This window comes from Betta splendens, chromosome 3, assembly GCF_900634795.4.
Source record: "Betta splendens chromosome 3, fBetSpl5.4, whole genome shotgun sequence".
Taxonomy (NCBI): Eukaryota; Metazoa; Chordata; class Actinopteri; order Anabantiformes; family Osphronemidae; genus Betta; species Betta splendens.
The window spans coordinates 17,179,188-17,201,505 of NC_040883.2; the positions used below are offsets into that span (position 1 = coordinate 17,179,188).

The 22,318-nt window shown below is 42.5% G+C and overlaps 2 protein-coding genes and 1 long non-coding RNA gene across 4 annotated transcripts; 2 read left to right on the plus strand and 1 right to left on the minus strand.

Moving 5' to 3' along the window:
- Nucleotides 1-3,452: 3,452 nt before the first annotated feature.
- nae1 (nedd8 activating enzyme E1 subunit 1) lies at nt 3,453-8,691 on the minus strand. 2 transcript variants are annotated; one of them, XM_029145057.3, is made up of 20 exons: nt 8,541-8,691; nt 8,039-8,142; nt 7,892-7,952; nt 7,770-7,800; nt 7,592-7,663; nt 7,410-7,489; nt 7,179-7,288; nt 6,632-6,741; nt 6,495-6,557; nt 6,345-6,408; nt 6,152-6,243; nt 5,958-6,017; nt 5,610-5,743; nt 5,401-5,476; nt 5,161-5,200; nt 4,885-4,971; nt 4,653-4,745; nt 4,381-4,495; nt 4,250-4,299; nt 3,453-4,142 (listed from the first exon to the last, which is right to left on the minus strand). In XM_029145057.3, the coding sequence occupies exons 1-20, from the start codon at nt 8,636-8,638 to the stop codon at nt 4,033-4,035; spliced, it is 1,650 nt and encodes a 549-aa protein (XP_029000890.1). In that variant the 5' UTR covers nt 8,639-8,691; the 3' UTR covers nt 3,453-4,032. The 2 variants fall into 2 exon arrangements, with proteins under 2 accessions (XP_029000890.1, XP_040926017.1); XM_041070083.2 differs by lacking the exon at nt 5,958-6,017.
- A 229-nt stretch (nt 8,692-8,920) lies between these two features.
- Nucleotides 8,921-14,027, plus strand: ca7 (carbonic anhydrase VII). The gene is made up of 7 exons (XM_029145059.3): nt 8,921-9,216; nt 9,656-9,853; nt 10,591-10,709; nt 10,958-11,053; nt 11,299-11,361; nt 11,471-11,626; nt 12,882-14,027. The coding sequence occupies exons 1-7, from the start codon at nt 9,180-9,182 to the stop codon at nt 12,999-13,001; spliced, it is 789 nt and encodes a 262-aa protein (XP_029000892.1). The 5' UTR covers nt 8,921-9,179; the 3' UTR covers nt 13,002-14,027.
- A 5,501-nt stretch (nt 14,028-19,528) lies between these two features.
- Nucleotides 19,529-20,967, plus strand: LOC114852331 (uncharacterized). The gene is made up of 2 exons (XR_003785349.3): nt 19,529-20,221; nt 20,648-20,967. It is a non-coding gene; the product is annotated as an uncharacterized LOC114852331 (long non-coding RNA).
- The last annotated feature ends 1,351 nt before the right edge of the window (nt 20,968-22,318 follow it).

Below are 22,318 nucleotides of genomic sequence, written 5' to 3' on the forward strand. Positions count from 1 at the left end.
GAATTCACCCTGGACATCGCTGCTCTCTTCATAAACACTCTCCTGTGGAGCACATCCCTCTTTGTCTTTAACACACTCTCTCCTCTGGATCACACGCTTCCACCACTGTCCTTCATGTTTAGCAGACACCAAACCTGACAAATAAGGATGAATAATTAAAGCACAGCCCGTGGAGTTAATCCTCAGCCTATGTAACCCTGCTACGGACACTCTACATTCACAGCATAGCTCTCCTTTGTGTTTTCAATGTCATGGCCTTGGCTAAACAGGTGGTTCTCATTCATGCTTGCCTCAAAACACGGGTTGACACAAAGAGTAGCACATGCGAAGTGTTTATGATGGTGGAGGTGTTTTTGTTTTACGCCTCATGACAACCCGATCGGATCAGCGGCTTCGCCAAAACCAAAACCACCACCTGAAACTCAGGATTCACAGGAACCGCCGGCGGTGCGACGAGGAGGAAACGATAAAAAAAAGCCCACAGCAGCGTGAGGTTGCGTTGAAGTGCAGCGTGGAATTCCAGCTGCAGAGTTTGCGACTGATCCTGGGGATGAGAGTGTGGCGACAGAGATAAGAATGGCACCTGGAGAATGTGGTCCAACGCACGTCCACGTATGTGGTAAATCATACACCAGAAACGACAAAACGCGCTCGCCCACGTGATACTGTCACAGCTCCTTCTGCGCAGCCCTGTTCAAAAGTACTGTGACAGGAAGATACGAGCGTGAGCAGAATGTCTAAAATGCACGGTGAACTCATCAGGAAGACGATAAGGCTGCAGATTAATCATTCATCTCTCCTCCATTCTCAGTTCCTGCGTCTGTGTGTGATCCACGCATGCGGTGGCGCATTTTGTACTTACACTGGTGTGTGTGTGCATTTTAGGAGTGTAACGTGACACGCGGGTCTCACTGGCGCGACCGAATCTCTGACCCCATCTGGAGATACAGACTTCCAGACTCTGAAGGCCTGGCTGCTAATGCAACATGAACCCAGATGAATGGACGGTGGACGAGCGCAGACAATAAGCCAATTAGCCCCCAAACAGACGAGCTGCTTCACGTGGCTATGAAACCCATTCAAATATATTCATGTGTCTGAGAATGTATGTACACAGGAAAATAACACATTTAGATCAGTTTCAAGGTCGTTTGTCTAAAGCCAGAAATTGACTCAGAATCAGAGCTGAACATTTAACAATATGAAGAGGAATCTGCAATTCATTTCCCAACGCACAGATTTATGGCGCTTCGTGCCGTCGCTGACATATCCACAAATATTTGTCAACAATTCCAGCTCCAGCGTTCCGAAGCCGGCGCGTGCTGCGTGTTTGTGTGCGTTCGTGGGACGGGCGTGGATGCAGCTCAGCGCATACATGGGTTTGTGGCGCTTTGAGCTGCTCCCACGCCGGTGGATTAGATACAAACTATGCTGAGCATCTACATGTTACATGAAATTATTACCACTCCATCTGGAAAGCATATAACCATTAGGACCTGGCAGCCGGGCCGCTCCACCCAGGCTCTGTCTGGCTTATTGTACGCTGTTGTAATACAAATGACAGTTCCTATAGAGCAGCTGGAAGATGCTTAGGCTTATAATATACATATGACTCTGTGTTTATAATCCAGTATTCAGGAACGTAGCCCTAAAACCGCACAAGTCATATATTCTCCATCTGTTGTAAAGACGTCTGCTTTCACTAATAAGTTGAGTTTGATGACTTTCATAGTCGCTGCGTTGCCGTAGCTGTCACTGGTGTTTATGTTTTTGTCCAGTCGGATCCGTGTGTATTGTACGTACGCATTCCTGCCTCACAACTCCATGTGTTTGCAGAAAGAATGGAGAGGCCCTCCGCAGACCCCTGAGAGGTTTAAAGTATGCCGGCCTCCTGCAGTTTCCCAGCCAACGCACCGACTGCTCCGCTCTGTTCTGCTCTGCAGACCCGTTTTCATTCAGCCTGGGCCTCATGACGGGCTCAACTCGTTGGACTCCGTCCAGTAAAGTGGCTCACGCTCACAGCAATGAGCCACCAGACGTTATTACCCTTGATGCTTTTGGGTGTCAGTGTCTTTAGTGGTGACGCTGTTAGGACGTGTTTGTAAAATGCGACTCGGGGACATATTGACGCCACGGCATCTCATCCACCAGCCTTACGGTGCAGTTTCCTTCATTTCCCTGAGCTGACTCATGAGGTCCCGTCTCCCCCTTCTCGCTCTCTCTTTATTACCCATGGTTGGCAGGGCGGCCCTTCTGCAGGATGATTTACTGATTGATTTTAGCATTAACATCCAGGCCCACCTCCCAGCAGCCCCCAAACACACACCGACGAGGAAGGAGCACATGCGCGTGCATCCATTGTCTGGCCTCTCCTAGAAGAAGCAGTTAAAGGCTCAGCCAGGATGATGAAGCGTTGATTATGGATGGCTGCATCAGAGGAGACAGAGGGCAGGTATATGTGTGTATAGTTACCTGGGTCTATGACTATTCTTACAAACGGCCCATTTGATTTGTAACAAGGTTCATGTTGGATTAGTTGAACTACAGAATATTGGGCAATAATATCAATTAACAATTACTGTTAAATAATCAATATGTTGTACAATACAGACACATAGTGACTAATATTTGATGCCTGTTCCTGATGAAAATTTATTTTATTATTTTATTTTACTAACAGCAGTAAATGGACCGCATATTGTGGCTAAACCAATTTAAGCGTCTAACTTTAGAATGAAGCAAACCCCTTTGGTTTGTCCTCATATCGACGCTGCTTCTGTGTGTTAACAGGCACTTAACAGGCAGTGAGAATTTAGATGCTCAAGGATAATCTGTAGGAGACAGTGGACAGAATCTTTATTAACAAATGGCCAGAGTACTCCCTGGGACTGTGCTCCCAAGGAATCAGCTGAGGCCAATTATCCAATCTGCCAAAGTCTGAAAGACAAAACAAATATAAACCCTGTCCCTAGGTCCATAGGTTTAATCGTTACATCACAGTATTGCTCACAACATTTCTATAAATAGGAAAAAGGTTTAATAGGAAATAAACTTGGAACTACTTGTTGACCTAGGAATAAAGTAAAGGGAAGACTGCCCTCTAGTGTTTAGAAATAACTGCAACAACTGAAAAATCACATTTCTGTCCTTCTAAAGTACACACAATTATACATTACAAAAAAACATAATAAATAATAATTTTGTTTTTTCCCCAATTTTTCATGAGCTGTTCCTCTGGCCTTTTCCTCTTAGATACTGGTCACAAATCTGTCTAAATCGGTGTTAGTGAGAGCTTCTCCTTTGCCGAGATAATCCACCCACCTCATACAGTAGGCGTCGTATCAAGATGCTGATTAGACAGCATGATTACTGCACGTGAGCCTTAGGCTGGCCACAGTCAAAGGCCACTTAGTCTTAACTTTACTTCTGAAGCACAAATAAACAGGTAAATATCAGGTAAAATATTGAATTCCTTTATATGAACACAACAAATGTTACAGATTTATCTTTTTAATTTTAACCAAAAATGTCCATCTTGCTTCAAACAATACAACAGATGTTACTAAACTATACAAAGTGCTGCTACATTGTGTACATGTCAGTTTGCCAAATGAAAATACTACATAAAAATTCAATTTAGTAGTTGTGATGTTTGCAACGATATACAATCCTAAAAGCCAGAGCACTTCTTCAGAGCCGTGGTGGGGTTGATTAAGTCTCCAACAGGACAATGAGAAATATACTATAATTTAGTAATTGTGATGTGTGAAGAAAACCAAATTATTTTTAGTAAGCCCCTTCATATGCCGCACCTTCAAAGTAATTTGTCCCACTTTAATAAAGACAAGACTTTATGATCAGCAGACACACATTTATGTAGTAGTCGTATTCAAGTGTTATGTATACACAACCTCTTTGTCTCTCTTTTAAAACTCGATGTGCAGTTTTACATTTAAGATGCATTAAAGCCAGTCGTCACAGCCTCCTTAGTTATGGTTATTATTTTCTGTAAGCAAAGTCCACATCAGCAACTCATAGCCGAAAGGTGGCAGACGTCTGAGACATTGCGTTGTAAATGAAAGTGTTGTTAAATGGCACAAACTGTCGGCTGATGATCTTGATGGCCTCTTGAGCAGCTGATCCTAAGCAAACATAATAAAGGTCAGTAGAGGTTTTTCTTGGTTATCACCAACACTGGTGTGCAACAGGCTGCGTGTGACAAGAAGCGACGTATTGCATAAGTCATTACCTCCCAAAAATGCTGCAACTGTGTGTGGCTCTGCAGCTCCATATCGACAGCTGCAGGTTTTAAGAGGAAAGAGCAGTTAATGCATATGAGGCACAGTGTCACAATTGCTCAAACAGTACACCACGACTTACAACTCGTGGATATAGTCGTCTTTGATGTTGACATTGAGACTGTACTCCTGCAGAAGGGAGTTGACACAAAACTTTAGTTTGCTGATGTCCTCTTCCACCTGGTAGTTGTAAACCCCTGATGAGAGAGAGAGCACATGGAGATGGCATAAAAAAAAAATGATACGTTTTATTGGGGACATCATATACAGAACATCACATCCCAGACCTGCCTACTTATGCAGAAGTTTCGCATGCTGTTCAGTTCAGAAACTGGTATGAAACATTAGACATACCTGGATAGCGAGAATGCTGCTGATAGAAGCAATCAACAGCGCGAAGCATGAGGTAGAAGACCATCTCGCTGTCTGGATTGTCCATGCATGAGGCTGAGAAGACACAGCTGCTGTTAATGTGCTTTACACTTTATATTTACCATTTACCATAACAGAAAGGAAATAATTAGAGGTAACCAAACACCAACCCAACACCCAATTTAAAAGAAAAGGAAACTCATTCCACACCTACCGATTTCATCCCTGTTTACTGAATCCACACTGTATTCTTCAGCCAGAGATCTGCAGCGCACCACCCTTAAAAAGGACGCATTCTTACCTATAGACCAACATACATCATATTCATGTTAAAGAGATATTACACACATTTTAAAGAATGAAATGGCTTAAATGAAAAGCCTTTGAAACAGCAAACATATTGTTAAATTTCAATTAGTTATGTGCATGTAAACTGCAACCTAAACACATGTAAACAAATATGTGAGTAGAACTAACTAGAGTAACTCACAGAAAAGTTTGATGTCCTTTTCAGAGATGCTCTCTGGAGGCTGGTTGAAATAAAAAAGCATTTCCAAAGAAATACAGTTTTATTAAACACATTTCATATCAAGCATTTTAAAAGGAACATTAATGTTATCTCAGGTTAACTGAACCAGGGCTTCCAAATCCAATCTGCCTAAATTGAGGTATCAATATCATATTTTACTTGCAGGCCTATTTTAATCAAATACATGGGTTCAGGACATACCTTTCCAACAGACTTTAATAGATTTTCTACATGCTTAGAAACAGCAGCTGCATCCTGCAAAGCCTTTTCCCTGTAACTGATATAAAACAGTGAATGGTAACACACCCCCACAACTTATGATACAGTGCTGGATCAGAGATCACTTCTATTCTGCTCTTAATCTTTCTACAAATGTTTCTGCACAGTCGGCATCCGAAAAATCCACTTACACATTTTGAAGGTTGATATATTTCTGAGAGTCTGCGATCATATCTGGAATGGTTCCCCGGACAGGCAGATTTCCATTGCCTTCGTTATGAACAAACTCCTTAACAGCTCTCAACATCACCCAGAATGATGGGGTCTGATAAACACACACACACACACACACACACACACACACACACACACACACACACACACACACACACACACACACACACACACACACACACACACACACACACACACACACACACACACACACACACACACACACACACACACACACACACACCATACCTAAAATTATTGTATACGTTATTTAAAAAAAAAAAGTTCATTAAAAAAGCAAAAACCTGTGATGTGATGTTGTTGCACTGTTTGCTATTGAAGAGGTCCTCAACAGTACTTGATATCTGCAGAAACAAGAGGTTATATATGCGCAGTCTCACTAGACTTAGATGTTTCTTATAATACTAAGGACCACAGACTGGTTTGGGGTTGGAAAGGCAATGTTTGGTGTCTGTGTGACACCAAACAGTTCTGTCACCTTAGTTGGATTTAAAGCAGTATTGACATTCTTAACAGCTTCCTCAAAGTTTTCCTCATCCTCTGGGACACCATTGTCATTCTTCAAGATCCCTAAAGTAACATCCACAAGATAATGTCACAACACATTTAAAGAAAAATGCACAGACAGGTAACATTTATAAAGCAATTACAACCCAGTGGTAAACACATACCTTCTCGAATAAACTGTCTGAAGGCCTCTTTCTCTTTGTAGTTCTTTGGCGACTGACCATTGTGCTACAAAGACAAAACAATTTATGGTAAAGCAGCACTAACAAAATACTCATTACTGAATGAATGAAGTATATGTCATAGACATTTACCTCAATCAGCCATTTCTCAAGATGCTTAGCAACAATAATTATCCACGGCGTGTGGCTGTGATCCTGTAGAATAAATAAAAACACATGTTAGTAGTGTACAGTTGTACATAATTTAAATCTAACATCTAAGTGAATACCTTTTTTTCCATACTGTCGAGGTCATAGGTCTGAACATGGTTGTTGAGTTCATCAAAAGGCAGATCTAACCTTAGGTCCTCCAAAGCATTGTCTGGGTGTGACTCAATCACTGATGGAGTTGGTACAAAGATATTAATGTTTCAATTTTAACCACAATTTCAATTTCAAATGAAAAAAAACATTGAACCACAATGAAATGACCACGCAGCAAAAAAAGTATGAGGGCAAATAAAATGTTGACATTATTTCCGAATTGTCCTAAATCACATTTCAGTAGTGTCACAGTCCTGTATTTGCAATCTCATAGTTCAAACATGAAGACCAAATTATTTATAAGCATATATGAGCACAGAGTATTTGTTAAATCGAACATATGTCCTTGACTGAAGTCAGGATTAATCCATATTTTTTCAGTTCAGTGTCAAAACCTTTACCTTTTTTTTCTGGACAGTGTAAACAACAATATAACACTAATCAACTTAAAAGCCAAAGTTGCTATTTCATGTGATGACATTTCTTATTAAGAGATGAGACCGGAGTACCAACCTGTATGCTCCTGCACTGCTAATCTCATGTATCCAATGAGGCCGTAGGTTTTACAGATTAGGAAGGGTACAGAGACGGCCCACAGAACTGAGCTGAGTCTCAAACACGTACTGAAGAGATTTAGAAACAATGATCACTTAAATCAAGGAAAACCAAAAAAATGCACAGTGTTTATGTATTTATTTTATGGAATTTATCATTACATCAACTGTCAACTGTCTCATACTGTACCTTTCTGGTAATTGGACACCTATGACTATGGTAAACCTCTGGAAAAACTCTGGGTCATTGTCCAGAAGTTTGTCTGGACTCTGAAAAGTATCAGAAAATCAGTTATACTGACTATTAACAAATATAACCTGCTGTACATTTAAATGAATTAATAAATGAAATGTGTCTACATTTATACTAACCTCTTCAACAAAGTTTCCAGAGACATCACTGTTTAGTTCCTGTAACAGTTCCGTTGCAGCCTGTGCTCTGTTCTGTAACATTACAACTAACGTCAGGGCTCATGGATGCAGATGCAGAGTATGGGTGGAAAAACAATTGCAAAAGAGAAATGCATATGATGTAAAACTCAAACTCTACCTTTCCAATGCTGTTATGTGTAAGGAAGAAGCTGCAAAATGAGGTCAAGACGTCATCCACACAATCACACAACTAAAATGATTCTCAATATTATGGTCTTGACTTAAATTAAATGTCATTACTTGTTTCCAACATCTTCTCCAGTAACTGTATGGCCATCAACTATTGTGAATGCTCCAATACCTGACAGAGGCAATAATGGATTAAACCAGAAGAATGCTATTATGAGCACCTGCAGCATTATCAGCCACAAAGGCGTATCGTTTTACCTGGAAGTACCAGGTTCTTCAGTAACTCTGTACCAGTTGCGTTGGCATTAATGAGACAAACGTGTGCATTCTCCAGTGTTTCTTGACCATGATCACCCCACAGTCTGAAAGGCACATAACATGCACATGTCAACCTTGGTGATTTAGTCATTTTTCTTGAGGAAAACAGTGTTAGCCACAGGAGTATCTTAGCTAAGTAGTAGCAACACAGCTGCATTAAAATCGATTGGACTGCGTTTACGCTTCGTAAAAGCGCCACACATTACAAGCATGAAAGAAGCTGCCAATTCAAAATGACAAGCGAACATCAAGCAGTAAAATCCTTACGCACAGTGTATTAATTTGTCTCAAGTACACACTAAGCTAACACTAGCTAACGTTAGCATTGCTGTATCACAACTGTTTCAGCAGAACTCCCACTTATAAATACTCATGACTTAACAACACTTAGCTCATACGATATGTATGTGTGATGAAATGAGTGGCATTGTTGTGTATGTACCTGAGCTGCCTGTCGTATTTCTGCTCTTTGGAGGCTTTGGTGGCTGCCATAATATCTTTCAATAGGCGATGATTATTGGCGCATCTGAACTTCCTCATCAGCAGATTCGACACAAACACAGAGTCGAAAAAAATCAAACTTGTGTTTTCGATAATGTGTGCGAAATGTATTGTATAAAATTATTTAGCTCTAAATCAAAAGTATAGAGAAGCCTACATGAGCGGCAATTATTTCCCCTTTTTGCCAATTTTTAAAAATCAATTATTTAATGAAGAATTGTTCTATTTCTTACAGTCATTGCTCATGATACATATATATAAAACAAAAAACAAAATACGTTTTCCTTACATTAGAGTGGGATACACGTTAAAAAATCTAAGATGCTGTATTGGGGTTGATGAAAAATGCATCCAATAAAACAAAGTGTAAACCTGAGACAGGTGTAGTTGCGCGCGTGTTGATTGGTGGAGCGTGGAGGGGCGTGGCAACATAAACTGGTAATCCTCCCCTTTGGCAACTACATGAAGTTCATCAATAGCTGCATCGGTTCATGTCCGTGTCCGGCCGTGGCTGCGCGCTCTGGTGTGCGGGACACAAACACTGACAGGCTGATTGGACCCGAACCTGCTCCCAGGGACGATGTCAGGGAATAACTGGGGCTATGGAAAAGACAACGGTAGGAGCGTCCAGCATCCTGGCACAGTCTTTACTGCTCACCCATTCAAAGTTAATAGAAATATCAACTAACAGAACTTTTATCCTGCAGTAAATGTTATTTCATTTTGCTCTGGGTCTGTAGTTTTAAGAGCAACTTGGATGTTAAGAAGGTTGTTAATGCGAGATTAGCCTCACGCTTAAAGGGATGACAGCTGTCACCTTAACCTGACTTTGTGCCTAATTTGTCCTGAACTTTGCAGAACGTTGCATTACATCAGTGTCTTGTAAGTATTAAATGGCCAAACGAAGTTTATGTGTTCTAGGAATACTTTATTATTCTTTGTAAGCGGTAAATGATAATTATTACATAGTTTATTTTCAAGACAGGTAGGAACCTATGTGCATTACTGGGTCTATTACAGTTTGATTTATCATCCCTCGCTGTCTTTTTATGACAGGTCCTTCTTTATGGCACAAACAGTATCCCACTGCCAAGGGGAACCGACAGTCTCCAATAGACATCATCCCTCAACAACTTTCACAAGACCCCGGTCTCGGTCCAGTGGTACTTAACTATGACCAGTGCACATCCATCAACATCTCAAATAATGGACACTCTGTAGTTGTGGAGTTCGATGACTCGGACGATCGTTCAGGTGAGAATAAAAAGGGTTATTTTGTGTTTATGTTTATGTTAGCCTAGTTACTCTTATGAAAAGAAAAAGTGTTTGGATCTGATCACAGTGTACTGAGAGTACTGCATGGCATGAACTGTACTATAAGTGTAGTAGGCGATTACCGACAGCCATTCAGTTACAGACAGGATATTCTTCACTCTGATATCTCCTGTTAGCCACATGCCTGGAAATCTGTCCTGAACGTTTACCTTCAGTAAACATACGCTTGAAAGGTGGGATTATCTTGATTTATAGAAAGTGCAAACCATGTGCATAACTGACCATAATCAGAGGTTGCAAATACACCCCCTGATTATGCTGCAGGAAGGTGCAGCCAGCAGTTAACTGTCTGCCGGACAAGAGATATAATAACCTAAGGCGCTCAATAGTTATTATGAGCCCAATTACTTTTATCACAGGGTGGATTCATATTACCATATCATGACTGTCCTGTCGCTGGCAGAACTGTTTTCAGAGGCCGATCAAGTGGTCATCATTGAAAATTATTCATGAAAGAAAATGGTTGTAGGGAACACAAACCTCATGTGATCAAGTCTGATCTTCAGTCTTGTTAACAAGTTGACTCCTACTGTGCTTTGTGTACCCACCATTTTGAAAGGTGATACACAAAGGATGCTCCGCGCTGAAGTCTAACATAAAAACATGTACAGTATGCGTGTGTGAATCCACAGCGCGTGTTTGCTGTCGCCCCACAGTGATCCGAGGAGGCCCTCTTGACAACCCCTACAGGCTGAAGCAGTTCCACTTCCACTGGGGTGGAAAGGGCTGCCATGGCTCTGAGCACACTGTTGCAGGAAATAGTTATGCATCTGAGGTCAGTGTGTGGAATGGCGTCACACTGTAAACACACCACTGACTAATCAATTTTGACCTTCGGTGTGTAGTTAGGTCTGATTTTCTTATCAAGTGAAATCAAATGGGGAGATTAATGGCACGCGATCATCTCTTTAGTACAGTAGGATGACTAATATAACGAGTGACAAGTTTAAAGGACAATTTTTAAAGGTTCAAATTGGTTGGTGTTATTCAAGCATCCATTTGTGTCTCATTTTCCTCATCTAGCTTCATTTAGTCCACTGGAACGCCGTCAAGTACAAGACGTACGGGGAGGCGGCCGCAGCTCCCGACGGCCTCGCTGTTCTGGGCATCTTTTTAGAAGTAAGATGCGTTATGTTCCGTCCCTGTTTTGTTACAGCACGTCCGTTACTCAGTGGGTTTTATGATCTGTGAATCATGCCAGCGCGTCGTCCAAATAGCTCTATATTTCTGAAGGGTAATAATTTTGCATGCATTCATCTAGTTCTGGATTGCACAGACGATGGTGAGAAATATTGGTCACAAAGCTGCACTTCCACAAGTCTAAAATCTGTTTGTGAACAAATAAAACCGTTCTCTGACATCAGACAGGTGACGATCACAGATGGCTCCACGCAATCACAGACGCATTGTACATGGTGAAATTTAAGGTGAGGGAGCTGTTAATTGTTACTGGATTTTATTACGGAGCACGTGGTTTATGACCTGGTCTCAGTGTTATTGCTGTAATATAATGGTTACTCTGTGTTGGGATTGCAGGGCAGTATCACGGATTTCAAAGGTTTCAACCCCAAATGCCTCCTCCCCAGCAGCCTCCACTACTGGACCTACCTGGGGTCCCTAACCACACCCCCACTGCATGAGAGCGTCACCTGGATCATCCTGAAAGAGCCAATCACAGTCTCCGAAAGACAGGTTTGCATTCAAAAATCTATCTGAAAATATTGAGGATGTTTAGAGTTTATGTCCCCTGACCAAAGTATATGAAACAAACTTCATACTAGAAATTAGAGCATTTGGCTGTTAATGAGTAATTTTGATTACGCCTAAGAGAAATGCCTTTAAGTTTATACTTTCATACATTTCTGTCAGGAATCGTCTACTGTGAATGCTTATATTGATTAATGTCACCATTTTAAATATATGAGCAGGAAAGGGTTTGTTTAACCTTCACAAAGAGCTAGAAGCTTCCTCCTCTGTGTGAAGCTCTTATCTGCACATGGGTACACAGCAATAACCTCCAGACAGTTATCAAAGCTGCAGGCTTGTAGCGAACAAATGCTTTCACACACGGTCAGAGTTTGACCCTAGTACACACAAAGATCGCTGCTGAACATGAGGATGGCCTAGATGAAAAAAACGCATTAGACTGTCTCACCTCTTGTCAATTTGCACATTTGCTATAGTGAAATGCAACAAGAGGGACATGAAGTGAGTGTAACACAGAGACGGACTTTGCTTCGCCAAATATATATTTAGAGGGCACAACAAGGCGCTGCAGCTTCATGGGGAGAGTCGTGTGAAGGTTGACTTGTTTCATCTAATGCCTCCTAGCACTAAATTTAATCAGAAAGTTTAGGTCTGCTAAACCCTGGTTGTTGACAAGTTAAGCTGACTAACTGGATGTCTGCAGCACATGCCTTCCAGGTCTCCCTCTGAGCCCGGCCTTTGGCAGCGGCTGCCAGCCGTTGGATTATGCTTTCACGCTTTGTTGATCTTTGCTTCTCTAGTTTTCCATTTTTAACTACAAGACTGTCCAGGAGGACTCCTGAATTTTAATAATGGCGTCTGTGTGTAGCTGGGGGGTGCATGAGTTTTACTGTATAAGCTACAGTAGCCTGCTGGCCCCACAACCTATGGCTCCAGGCCTCGAGCTGTTGATCCCCTCCAGCTGATTTTTCGGATGGGTGGATGTATGGCGTGACATGGGTGCAGGGTTTGAATGGAAAAATAGCTGCATCTCCCCAGCAGGGAGAGCCCTTATACAATAGAATAATATTTAGTTTGTGATTTAATTTGTGTCACTCCCACTTACGTTATCCTGCCACGTTGAACTAAATCTGCCGAAGACCTGCAGCATTCAACTGTGTTGGGAAATAATTAGTCTTTATAAGAATGAAAGAGGAGAGTTTACTGTATCTGTCACGTTTTTCTGTCTCTTTCAATGCAGCTGGGCAAGTTCAGAATGCTCCTCTCCACGGGTGAGGAAGAAGATCAGAGGATCCGCATGGAAAACAACTTCAGGCCTCCCCAGCCTCTCAAAGGAAGGAAAGTACGTTCCTCTGTTTAATGTGACCTCAAGAGGTTTGGAAGCGTTGATGACAGAAGCTCTTTTAGATGGCAGGGTAAGCTTCAATGAGTCTTGTATATTCTTATGTGGGGATTTCTGACTTGCTTTGCGCAGAAGAGGTCGTTTTTATTGCTGTCTGTACAATCACATGTATGGTCTGAACCTAACATGTTGTCTTTTAACCCTTTCAGGCAAAAAGCACATTGTGAGGCAATGTCATGAATAGCATGTTGCTGTGATAAGTTATCAAATCTATATTTTATTTATGCAGTAGTAATAAATAAGTAATTCCCATGTGTACCCATAACAGGTAAAGCCATATTGTTGCTGTTTGCACAGTGGTATCTCACTGCATCATTTGCTGATAGTCTCAGGGTGCTCGCATACATACATGTATCATAGCAGTTGATCTCAGTGATCCAGTTTACTGCTGGTGCATTCCCAGTCCTTGAGGCCATAGATCCCTTTCTGTCCAGCACTGGGAGCGGATTACTGTGTGTACTGTATTTTAAGTCCTTTGGTCATAAGAGGATACTTGACTCAGCAGACATATATTGACCTATGGGTCATATATTCCTGTCATATATATATTACTGTTATCGTCAAGTATTTATCGTGTTGGATTTTTAATAATTATCCACCAGCCCTAACAGCAACTGTTTTTATTGAATATTTTTCATTCTGAGACTAAAAGACATTCTGCTAAACAAGGTTGCACCTACATATTCAGCATGTATGTAAGCACAGTCCAGTACTGTATGTGTGGTGAATGCCTCACAGAGGCCCCGTTGTCTCGTTTGGGTGACTTGTGGCAGCTTTGTGTAATGCTGGTTCAGATTTAGACGGACCTGGGTTCTACTAATGCTGAGTTATAGCACGGCAGTAAACCTACTGTACATGATTAATGGCGCCTCGGCTGTGACTGTTTAACAAAAGACCATTACAAGTGTAATTTATGAGTGGTTTGATTATTTTTGCAAACAGTTCAAAGTCCTGTAATGTTTGAAATAATGAAATAAAATCCTAAATCATTTGATGACTTAAGCTTAGAACTGTTTTATCCATCCATCCATCCATCCATCCATCCATCCATCCATCCATCCATCCATCCATCCATCCATCCATCCATCCATCCATTTATTTTTGACTGCCTATCTGCTGGGTCATGGGGGCAGCAGTCCAAGCAGAGTTCCAGACTGCCCTTCCGGGCACTTCCTCCAGCTCTTCCAGTGGGACCCCAAGGCGTTTCCAGGCCAGCTGAGAAACCCAGTCCCTCCAGCGCGTCCTGGGTCTTCCCCGGGGCCTCCTACTAGTGGAGGCGTCCATGAGGCATCCGAACGATGCCCAAGCCTCAGCTGGCTCCTCTGAATGTGGAGGAGCAGCGACTCTACTCCGGATCCTCCCGGGTGACAGAGCTCCTCACCCTATCTCTAAGGGTGCACCCAGCCATCCCACGGAGGAAACTCATTCTGGCCACTTGATCTTGTCCTTTCGGTAAAACCCCTGGCCATAGGTGATGGGAGGAATGTAGATTGACTGGTAAATTGAGAATCCCTCTTTACCACGCTCCTTCCTTTTTTCCAGTCGAGGACAATGCCTGAGAACTGCTTTACTAAATCTTTAAAAGCCTCATATGTGTGTGGTCTATGTTATGTCTATGTAGTAACCTTAATGGAATGATACAGGCAGCTGTTTATTTATGAAGTACACTGTTTCTCTAACTTGTCTTGCATTTTGCATTTCCTTACAGTAGCTGAACCCTGTACCATTCGCATGAGCTGTAAGTCAAGCAAATGTTTAAAGTCACTCTCACTGAAGGCAATATGGGGTTCAAGGTAATTAACAGCCAGGTTGTAGCCTCAGGGGTGAGGGACCCAGAAAAAGGGCATTGACTGTGGTTGTCAGTAAATTATTTACCAACTCTGGTCATTGAACAACTTTTAATTGGCTCATTAAATTAGAGCACTAAAGTGTTCATGTTAATACTATCACTAAACAAATAACTAATAAATGGATGTAGCTTTAATGTGGACGCCACTATTTTATCCGTTTGGTATCTTGTGTTTCTCATTTTGAATGGAATAAATGAATAAAGACTTGGCATCGATCATAAAGACAATCTGATAAAACAAATAAGATAAAATAAGCAGGCATCTGCTTTACTCCAATTTCATTTATTCGACCAAAGGCCAGAATCACATTTATAAGTAGAATTAAATTATATAAATCTAACATTTATGAAGTATAGAGAGTCAAGGCCCTGTTATTGTGTCTTCAGCATATAAATATATACTGTAGATATTTGCATGCAGATGTAGAATTTAGAAAAAATAATAAATTAAAAAAGATCAGTCTAACAAGGTTAACAATTAGTTTATTTAATGACAGTTCATATAATTATATGTGGTGAATTATTACTTGTTACCTTTGATGATCGCCTATTTTATGTCCTGTAGGGGGCAGCATCCACTGGCTTTTGTTTCACACACGGTAAGATGTCAGACCTTTTTCAACAGAGAAGCATGAAATGAAAAAGAAAAACAGGCAACTGAGAAATCTATACAAATAAATTAATGTGAAATCAAAATGACACACTGATGCCACATGCTTCACCTCCAACGAGGAAGCGCATCCTTTCTTCTTTCCACTATCGGTAGCTCTTGACCTTCCTTTGTCTGTTCTCCTGCCACGCGTTAGTTTCAGTGCTGTGCGAATATGATGGCGGCATTACTCTGTCTGGTTTCATTTTCACATAACTGCTGATGGTTACGGAAAAATCAGTTTACAGGTTAATGAATAAGAAATGAAAGCGGCTGAGTGAGTGGTAAATCTACCACATATTCTCAAATAATCCTTCCAAAATAGCATCTGGGAGCTTTATTGAGACTGAGAATACCTGAGCGGGCACATCATCTTCAGCTGCAATCAATGTGCCATGTAATGAGATATTACAGTCAGGCCTCGGAAATAGAGTCGGTCACATGTATTTTTAGCAACAGGATATCTGGTTGCTTGTTATAGTGATTTCTCCAGACACAGCAGCATTTGAGCGACCTGTGAAATAAAAACCTGCAGGACAAACAATCAGCGAGAAGTTGCTCATTGTACAGAAGATGGAGGTTTTTTGACAGCACAGCGGATCGGCAGAAATTCATTTAAAAAGTAAAGCGAGGACTCCAGTTACTTACTGCACGTATCAACCTCTCAGTGCCGCATTCCCTTAAAGAAGCAATCACATTACATGCATATCCACGTGGAAGTCAATTTATTTGACGTGAATCGCGCTAATAGTGGGCGACATGTTGGTGTAGTGGTCAACACTGTCACGTCCAGCAGGGCCTGGGTTCGATTTCTGTTTGCATGTTCTCTCCTTGGGTTGAGATGTGCGGTCAGGGCAACTGGTGGCTCTAAATGCTCTACAGCTGTGAGCCTGTACAGCTGTCTGTCCATGTGTGGACTTTGATGGACTGCTCATCCATCCAGGGTCTCTCTCAGAGGACCTCTGGGATAGGCCAGCACCTGCTTCAGATGATGAATGGGAGGATGCTTCAATATTTAAGCTTGTAGTGGTCATATGATGGAGCTGGATGTAAAACACCTAAAGCGCTGCTTTGGTTCAAAAAGTCAAAGTTCCAAACATTATTTTGTGACATTTAGAAGGAAACACACAATCAAGGCAGAGAACTGGGTCTTTAAATAGACTTTAGCATATATTTGACTTGAAACACATGATCGCAGCAGGTATGAGGCTACATGCCGCCACCACTGAGTCTAGTCTTACCTACACTCAGGCTTCGCCAGCGAAGCCGAGAACGGAACTCTCCTCTCGTAACCCGCTCCAAGTTTCCCCGTATTGTCAAGGACAGCGGCACTATCGAGCAATCAGGGGACACAACCGTGGCGCGGTTGCCACGGATACAAGCGGCACGTATAACACAACACAAACGCTTGGCCAGCTCGTATCTCTCATACTTGTCTATGAGTCAGTGATTCATCCCCATCACCCTGTCAAGAATAAAAGCCAGGCTAGAGGCTCCTGTCGTGACACGTGCGTGGCTCTGTGCATCGGGGGGTTTTATTTAGTAGCATATTATCTATTTTGTGTGGACGTGCTGCGAACAGGCCTCTCTATTTCCCAACGGACCACCATCTGTTTCCTGGGTGCTGGCGTTTGGCCTTCACTCAGGTTCAGGGTCTAGTTTAATGCACAAGCGTCCCACTTGCCAAACAATATACGCCTTTTATGGGTTGTGTATATAAACCAAACAACATTAAGTTTGTCAGGCGGCGGCCTTGGTTCACTGGGTCCGTAATAAATCACAGGAGACGACATGAGGTTCCCCATCTTGGGCCACGGCCACACTGTTGGCAGTCTGTTATGATCATTAAAGGAAACACAACTTCGTCATAGTCAAATGGTCCCGACTCATAAAAAATAGACCACAAAATAAAATGAGCCCCTCTCTGTGCCACAAAAAACAGCTGTAAACACCAAATATTTAGTCTGAGTGATGCCTTAGTCAGTGATCATGTGCGCTGCTGGATGCCCTGTTACCCCAGTGTGATGTGTAACAACCCCGGCCTGACCTCCAAGTCTGGATTCTGAGGGTGTGAGGTTACCCAGAACTGAGCCATGACATATTCTGAGGGGGCGACAGACACCTACACAGGCTTCAGGGAACTTGAGTCACTTCACTCAGTTACTTCCAAACCCCCAGTTGTGTTCATCCGAGACAGAGTGTTTGCACGGGGTGTCTATGGCAACAGGCACAGACGGGGCTGCACGGAGGCTCGGTCAGCCCCTATTTGTTTTATCCACGCCTGTTTAAAGTCAGCGTCTGGAACATTTGGCCCGCTGGACAATCGCAGGTTTACATTCAACGTTATTCCTGTGAAGGATGAAGAAAGTTGATATAAGCCAGTGCTCAGAGAAGCTCATCAGTGAACAAGAACGTGTTAAAACTGACTAGACAGATTTTTTATATATGTTGGAATTTGTTTTTGGATCTAGTGCAGTGTATTAATGGTGTACTCTTATGTACGAAACTGTATGAACTGTGCTGAAACTGTCTGGTTTTAAAAGGAATTGATGTGTTGGAAGTGTAACCTCTTCCTTTTTTTGCCTTTTGCTAATTAGTCTAAACCTTTCCCAGAACTGGCAAATAGGCTTTGCCTTGTTTATGTCCACTAGGTTCTGTCATCACACAGCCCCACCTGAGGCTTCGCCAAAAGCTTTGTCCCAAAATCACTCTCTATTCAAACAGCTCGTCCGACTGCCACTGAACGACAAGGCCGAGTAGCAAAATCTGAGGGAAATTTGATTCAGGATCAATAAGCAGCGATGCCTTTGTCATTGCATAGGAAGACTGAGTTCAGCTCAGGTCTGCGATGGCTGTTGCCAGGACGACGAGGATGCTGCGACCTGACCTCCTCTACATCAAGTCTCAGCTCGCTCTGTCTGGTTTTTCAAAATGTGTTATTGAAAGTCCAATGTGCTTTAAGCCTGAAAGCATAATGGGACCTTTGACAGTAAGGATAATAGAGTTATTACTTTTGCTAAACATATCATTCTGTACATATTATGTTTCAAAGCTTAATTTAAAATCCCCCTCCAGACAAACTCATTAAAAAGTGACCTGATAATTTCATGTGTCTGACTGGGATCGGCTCCTGTCATCGTCTCGCTGCAGGTCTCTCTGGGTCGTCTCCAAAAACATCACAGGCCTTTGGCCGGTTTGATCCCCGCCGCATCTGTTATCTGCCGCAGCTCCCACGACCGACCACCGCCGACACGTTCCAGGCAGAGGGGTCAGTCATGCACCCAGAAGCGTCACAAGTTTCCAAGATCGCTATCCCCGAAGCCCGCGGCTCAGAAATAGTCGCCGTTAGCCTTTTATAAATCGGAGTGTTTCTATTAAAAGCCCCTGCTCCACCACAAACCTGGGCTTAGGCCACATCGCCCTATCTTTAGCTTTATTTATGTCCTGGCGTTGACAGCACCACTTGCAGAGCGTTCCAGTCACCGTTCAATAGGTCACATGTGTGAATGCGCCGGTCCGGTGCTGGAAAGCACCACAGAGTAACGGGCGGTGCTCAGTGCGTCCACGGCGTCGGAGCCCCGCGGCCGCGTGCAGAGAGGAAGCGCTGTGCAGCTGCTGGGTTAACGGCCTGATGAGGCCGACCCTCGGATTCTTTCCATCCACTTAGTGTTTATGGAGCTCTGCCCTGATGACAGATAAGCACACGCACTATTGTGAAATTGTGATTGGCATTATTACAACCGTCACACGACAGGAGCTATTGTTACGCCAGAACTGCAAAAGACTAAAGGGCTTTATTTTAATAAGGGAGGTCGTCCTTTACTCTCTTTTTTTTCCTTCTATATCATATAAAGGCTCATTCCTTTTGTGTAGACCCTATAGCGTTGTCTCTTTTTTCTTTCTCCAGGAACCTGCCCAGATTGATATACTGTATTTATAACATATATGTATTTTTTATTTATATTGACACTTGATAGTAAAAATGGATGTCTTATCATGTACCCATTGCTTGCATACGCAACGGGAAAAAAAAGCAATGTCATAAATTTTGTGTATTTAATTGAATTGTTTATTGGCACGCTTCACATTGAAGGAAAATCTGAGGAGGTCAAAGTGCCTCCAGTGGAAAAAGTGAGTGCACTGCTCCCTCCTCCCCGGCTCCTCTCCTCGTCCTGCTTCCTCCGAGCCCATCTCCCATGTGCTTTTTGTTAAGAATAGTTCAGAGCCAGTGAGCCCACACAGTGACAGCGGGTCTCGTCCCACTCAAGCTCTGGTTCACGACCGGCGGCGGAGGTCACATTCACAGTGAACAGAAATGGTGTAGGTGGACCGTGTGGACGTGTGTCTGCATCCGCGTGTTGCTCTCCTCTCCAGACTGCTGTTCTTTTATACTGACGCCTCACTCCTTCAAATGCGGGAGCACTCATGTCTTTATGTTCAGGTGCCTGTTGCTCTTTTGTGTTTCTATGATAAATCTGAGCATGCAGCAAAAAGGCACCTCCTCCCTTGATGAACTTGGCATCGATCTGTGTTGAGTCTGAGGACAGCAATCATGCAAATGTCGCTGCCAAAGAGGGAGATGTGTCAGTGCTGTGTGTGGGATGAGAGAGTCTGGGAGGAATGAATGGCTGGAGCACGTTCATGTAGATGCTTGGTTCTGAACATGCAGTTCCTTCACATGTAAGTATGTTCTTTTCATATCATAAAGAATTTGTTCATTTTAAAGTTAAAGTTAAATGTGTAAAATTCCAAATATAGTGAAGTGACTTAGAAAGGAGAGTGCATGAAAACTCAGAGGGAATACATTTTTGTTACTTTCCGCTGTTAAATTATCAGCAACACGTACAGTAAGTAGTTTGTTACCATGGAAACAGGTGCCAAATAAAAGACAGGGAGAAGGGAAATGATTAAAATTGATTTGAAAAGACAATAATAAGCCGGGTGATGAAGTCGTACTGCCCGAGTTTCTTTTGTTTCTTTTGCTCACGTCGGGTCCATTAACGCTGTTTTTCCTCCTCCTGCGGCTGCTGTGAATGACATGTGCAGCGTTTGATTCAGCGCTACGGCTTTCGTGGGTTTTATGAGGCTTTCATCTCCACTTTTCAGATACTGTATCGCTGAGCAGCCTTCATCCCGATACCCGCTGTGAACCTCTGGTGACCCTCTCTTTCATGGCGCTATCCACTTGACGTAGAGGCCACTCTGTGCTGAGCCTGACGCTGATACGGCCTTTGGACTGGAGCTGCTGAACGTATGATCTATGGAGGCAGAAGCCGCACGTGCTGCGTCTGTGTTGAGCTCGATTGAAGAAAAAAGCTGGAGTCTTTTCCAAAAACACGGATATAGAATTATTTCTCTGTAAATACTATACTATAAAATGAAAATGAAATGGTGTTATATAAATATGATATACAGTATGATGTATATTTTTTATACTTCAGTATGAACCGTTTTAATATTTATTCATGAACCAATTTTTTACGCCAACACTTAATCTGTTTATGAAACATAAAGAAATCTATGAACAGCAATCATGCACTTTGTTTTACTACGTACGCTGTGAACTCTACATACTGTATTAAAGGGTAAGTTTCCACAGTGCACTGCCACAGAGCCTGGTCTGCTTTCATTTATTCCAGCTGCTTCTTGAATTAAATTGTTGATTCCCAGCTTCCTGCCTTGATAATGTAAGTATTGAGTGAATACAGTCTGAAATGCCAGAAATAGCATGAGTGACGCACACACTCTGCCAAATGTCCATTTCGTGTGACAGGCACTTTAAACTGTTTGCCTTTTCGGAACATCAAATTACTGTATGAAACGGATAAAAGGAAATAGACATGGCTCTGACCTTCTCCTCATTTTGGACCTTTTCTTGACACTTTTTCTCTCTCACACACAAAACATTTGTCTTTTTGTTCAAATGTGGTAAAATGGGAATATTTAGAAAACACATGTTTAACCTTGCAAGTAATTAATATCTGCTTGATGTATTGTGGGATCATTCACACTGATTGCATTGCAGGTGCAGGCAGTTAATGTTACCTTTTACACTGAGACTCCATTTTTCCAGACTGTGATCATTACAGTGAAATGTGGCCGAGCCTCCACGCTACAGTAATGTCATTATCGCCATCTCTGCCTCCACTGTAACTTTTATTGCGTTCCCGCGGCCCCTCTCTCGCTCCAGGCGTTTCCTGGCGTGCCATGAACTGTCATAATAGTAAAGGGAGAAATAACACAGGAATCGTGCAGCTGAAAATAAACGGTGACGCCGTTGTGGCACAGTTGGAGTCAGTGAAATCTCTGCATACATCATTGTGCACTGTAATGTAAAATCTGACCGTGTCTGTTAGTATATAACCAACGAAGCATGAGCAACACACTTGATTAGTGAAGTGAGCATTAATGACTTTTATTCCCTTTGAACTGGACATTTTCCTGCAGTGTGACAGCAAATAGCGCAGACATCAGCCTCCTGCAGTCACATTTCAATCGCACTGAATCAGCTTTTGACGTTGAAGTTCAGTTCCAGAAGCTCAAAGTTCTCGAAGTGTGTCTGACTCCAGTGTCCAGTGACCCCGTCAGTCCCTGCGATGCAACGACTCCCCGCTGACTTGTGTTACGCAGCACGATTCCTGTCAGCGAATCAATTTATAGTCCGAGTGGAAACCAGCCCCTGACCTTTCTCAACTGCCACTAATTGCGGGCAATTTTTTAAAGTCAAACGCAATTTGCTAAAAGGGCAGAGGCTCCTGAAACAACTAAGGGCAGGTG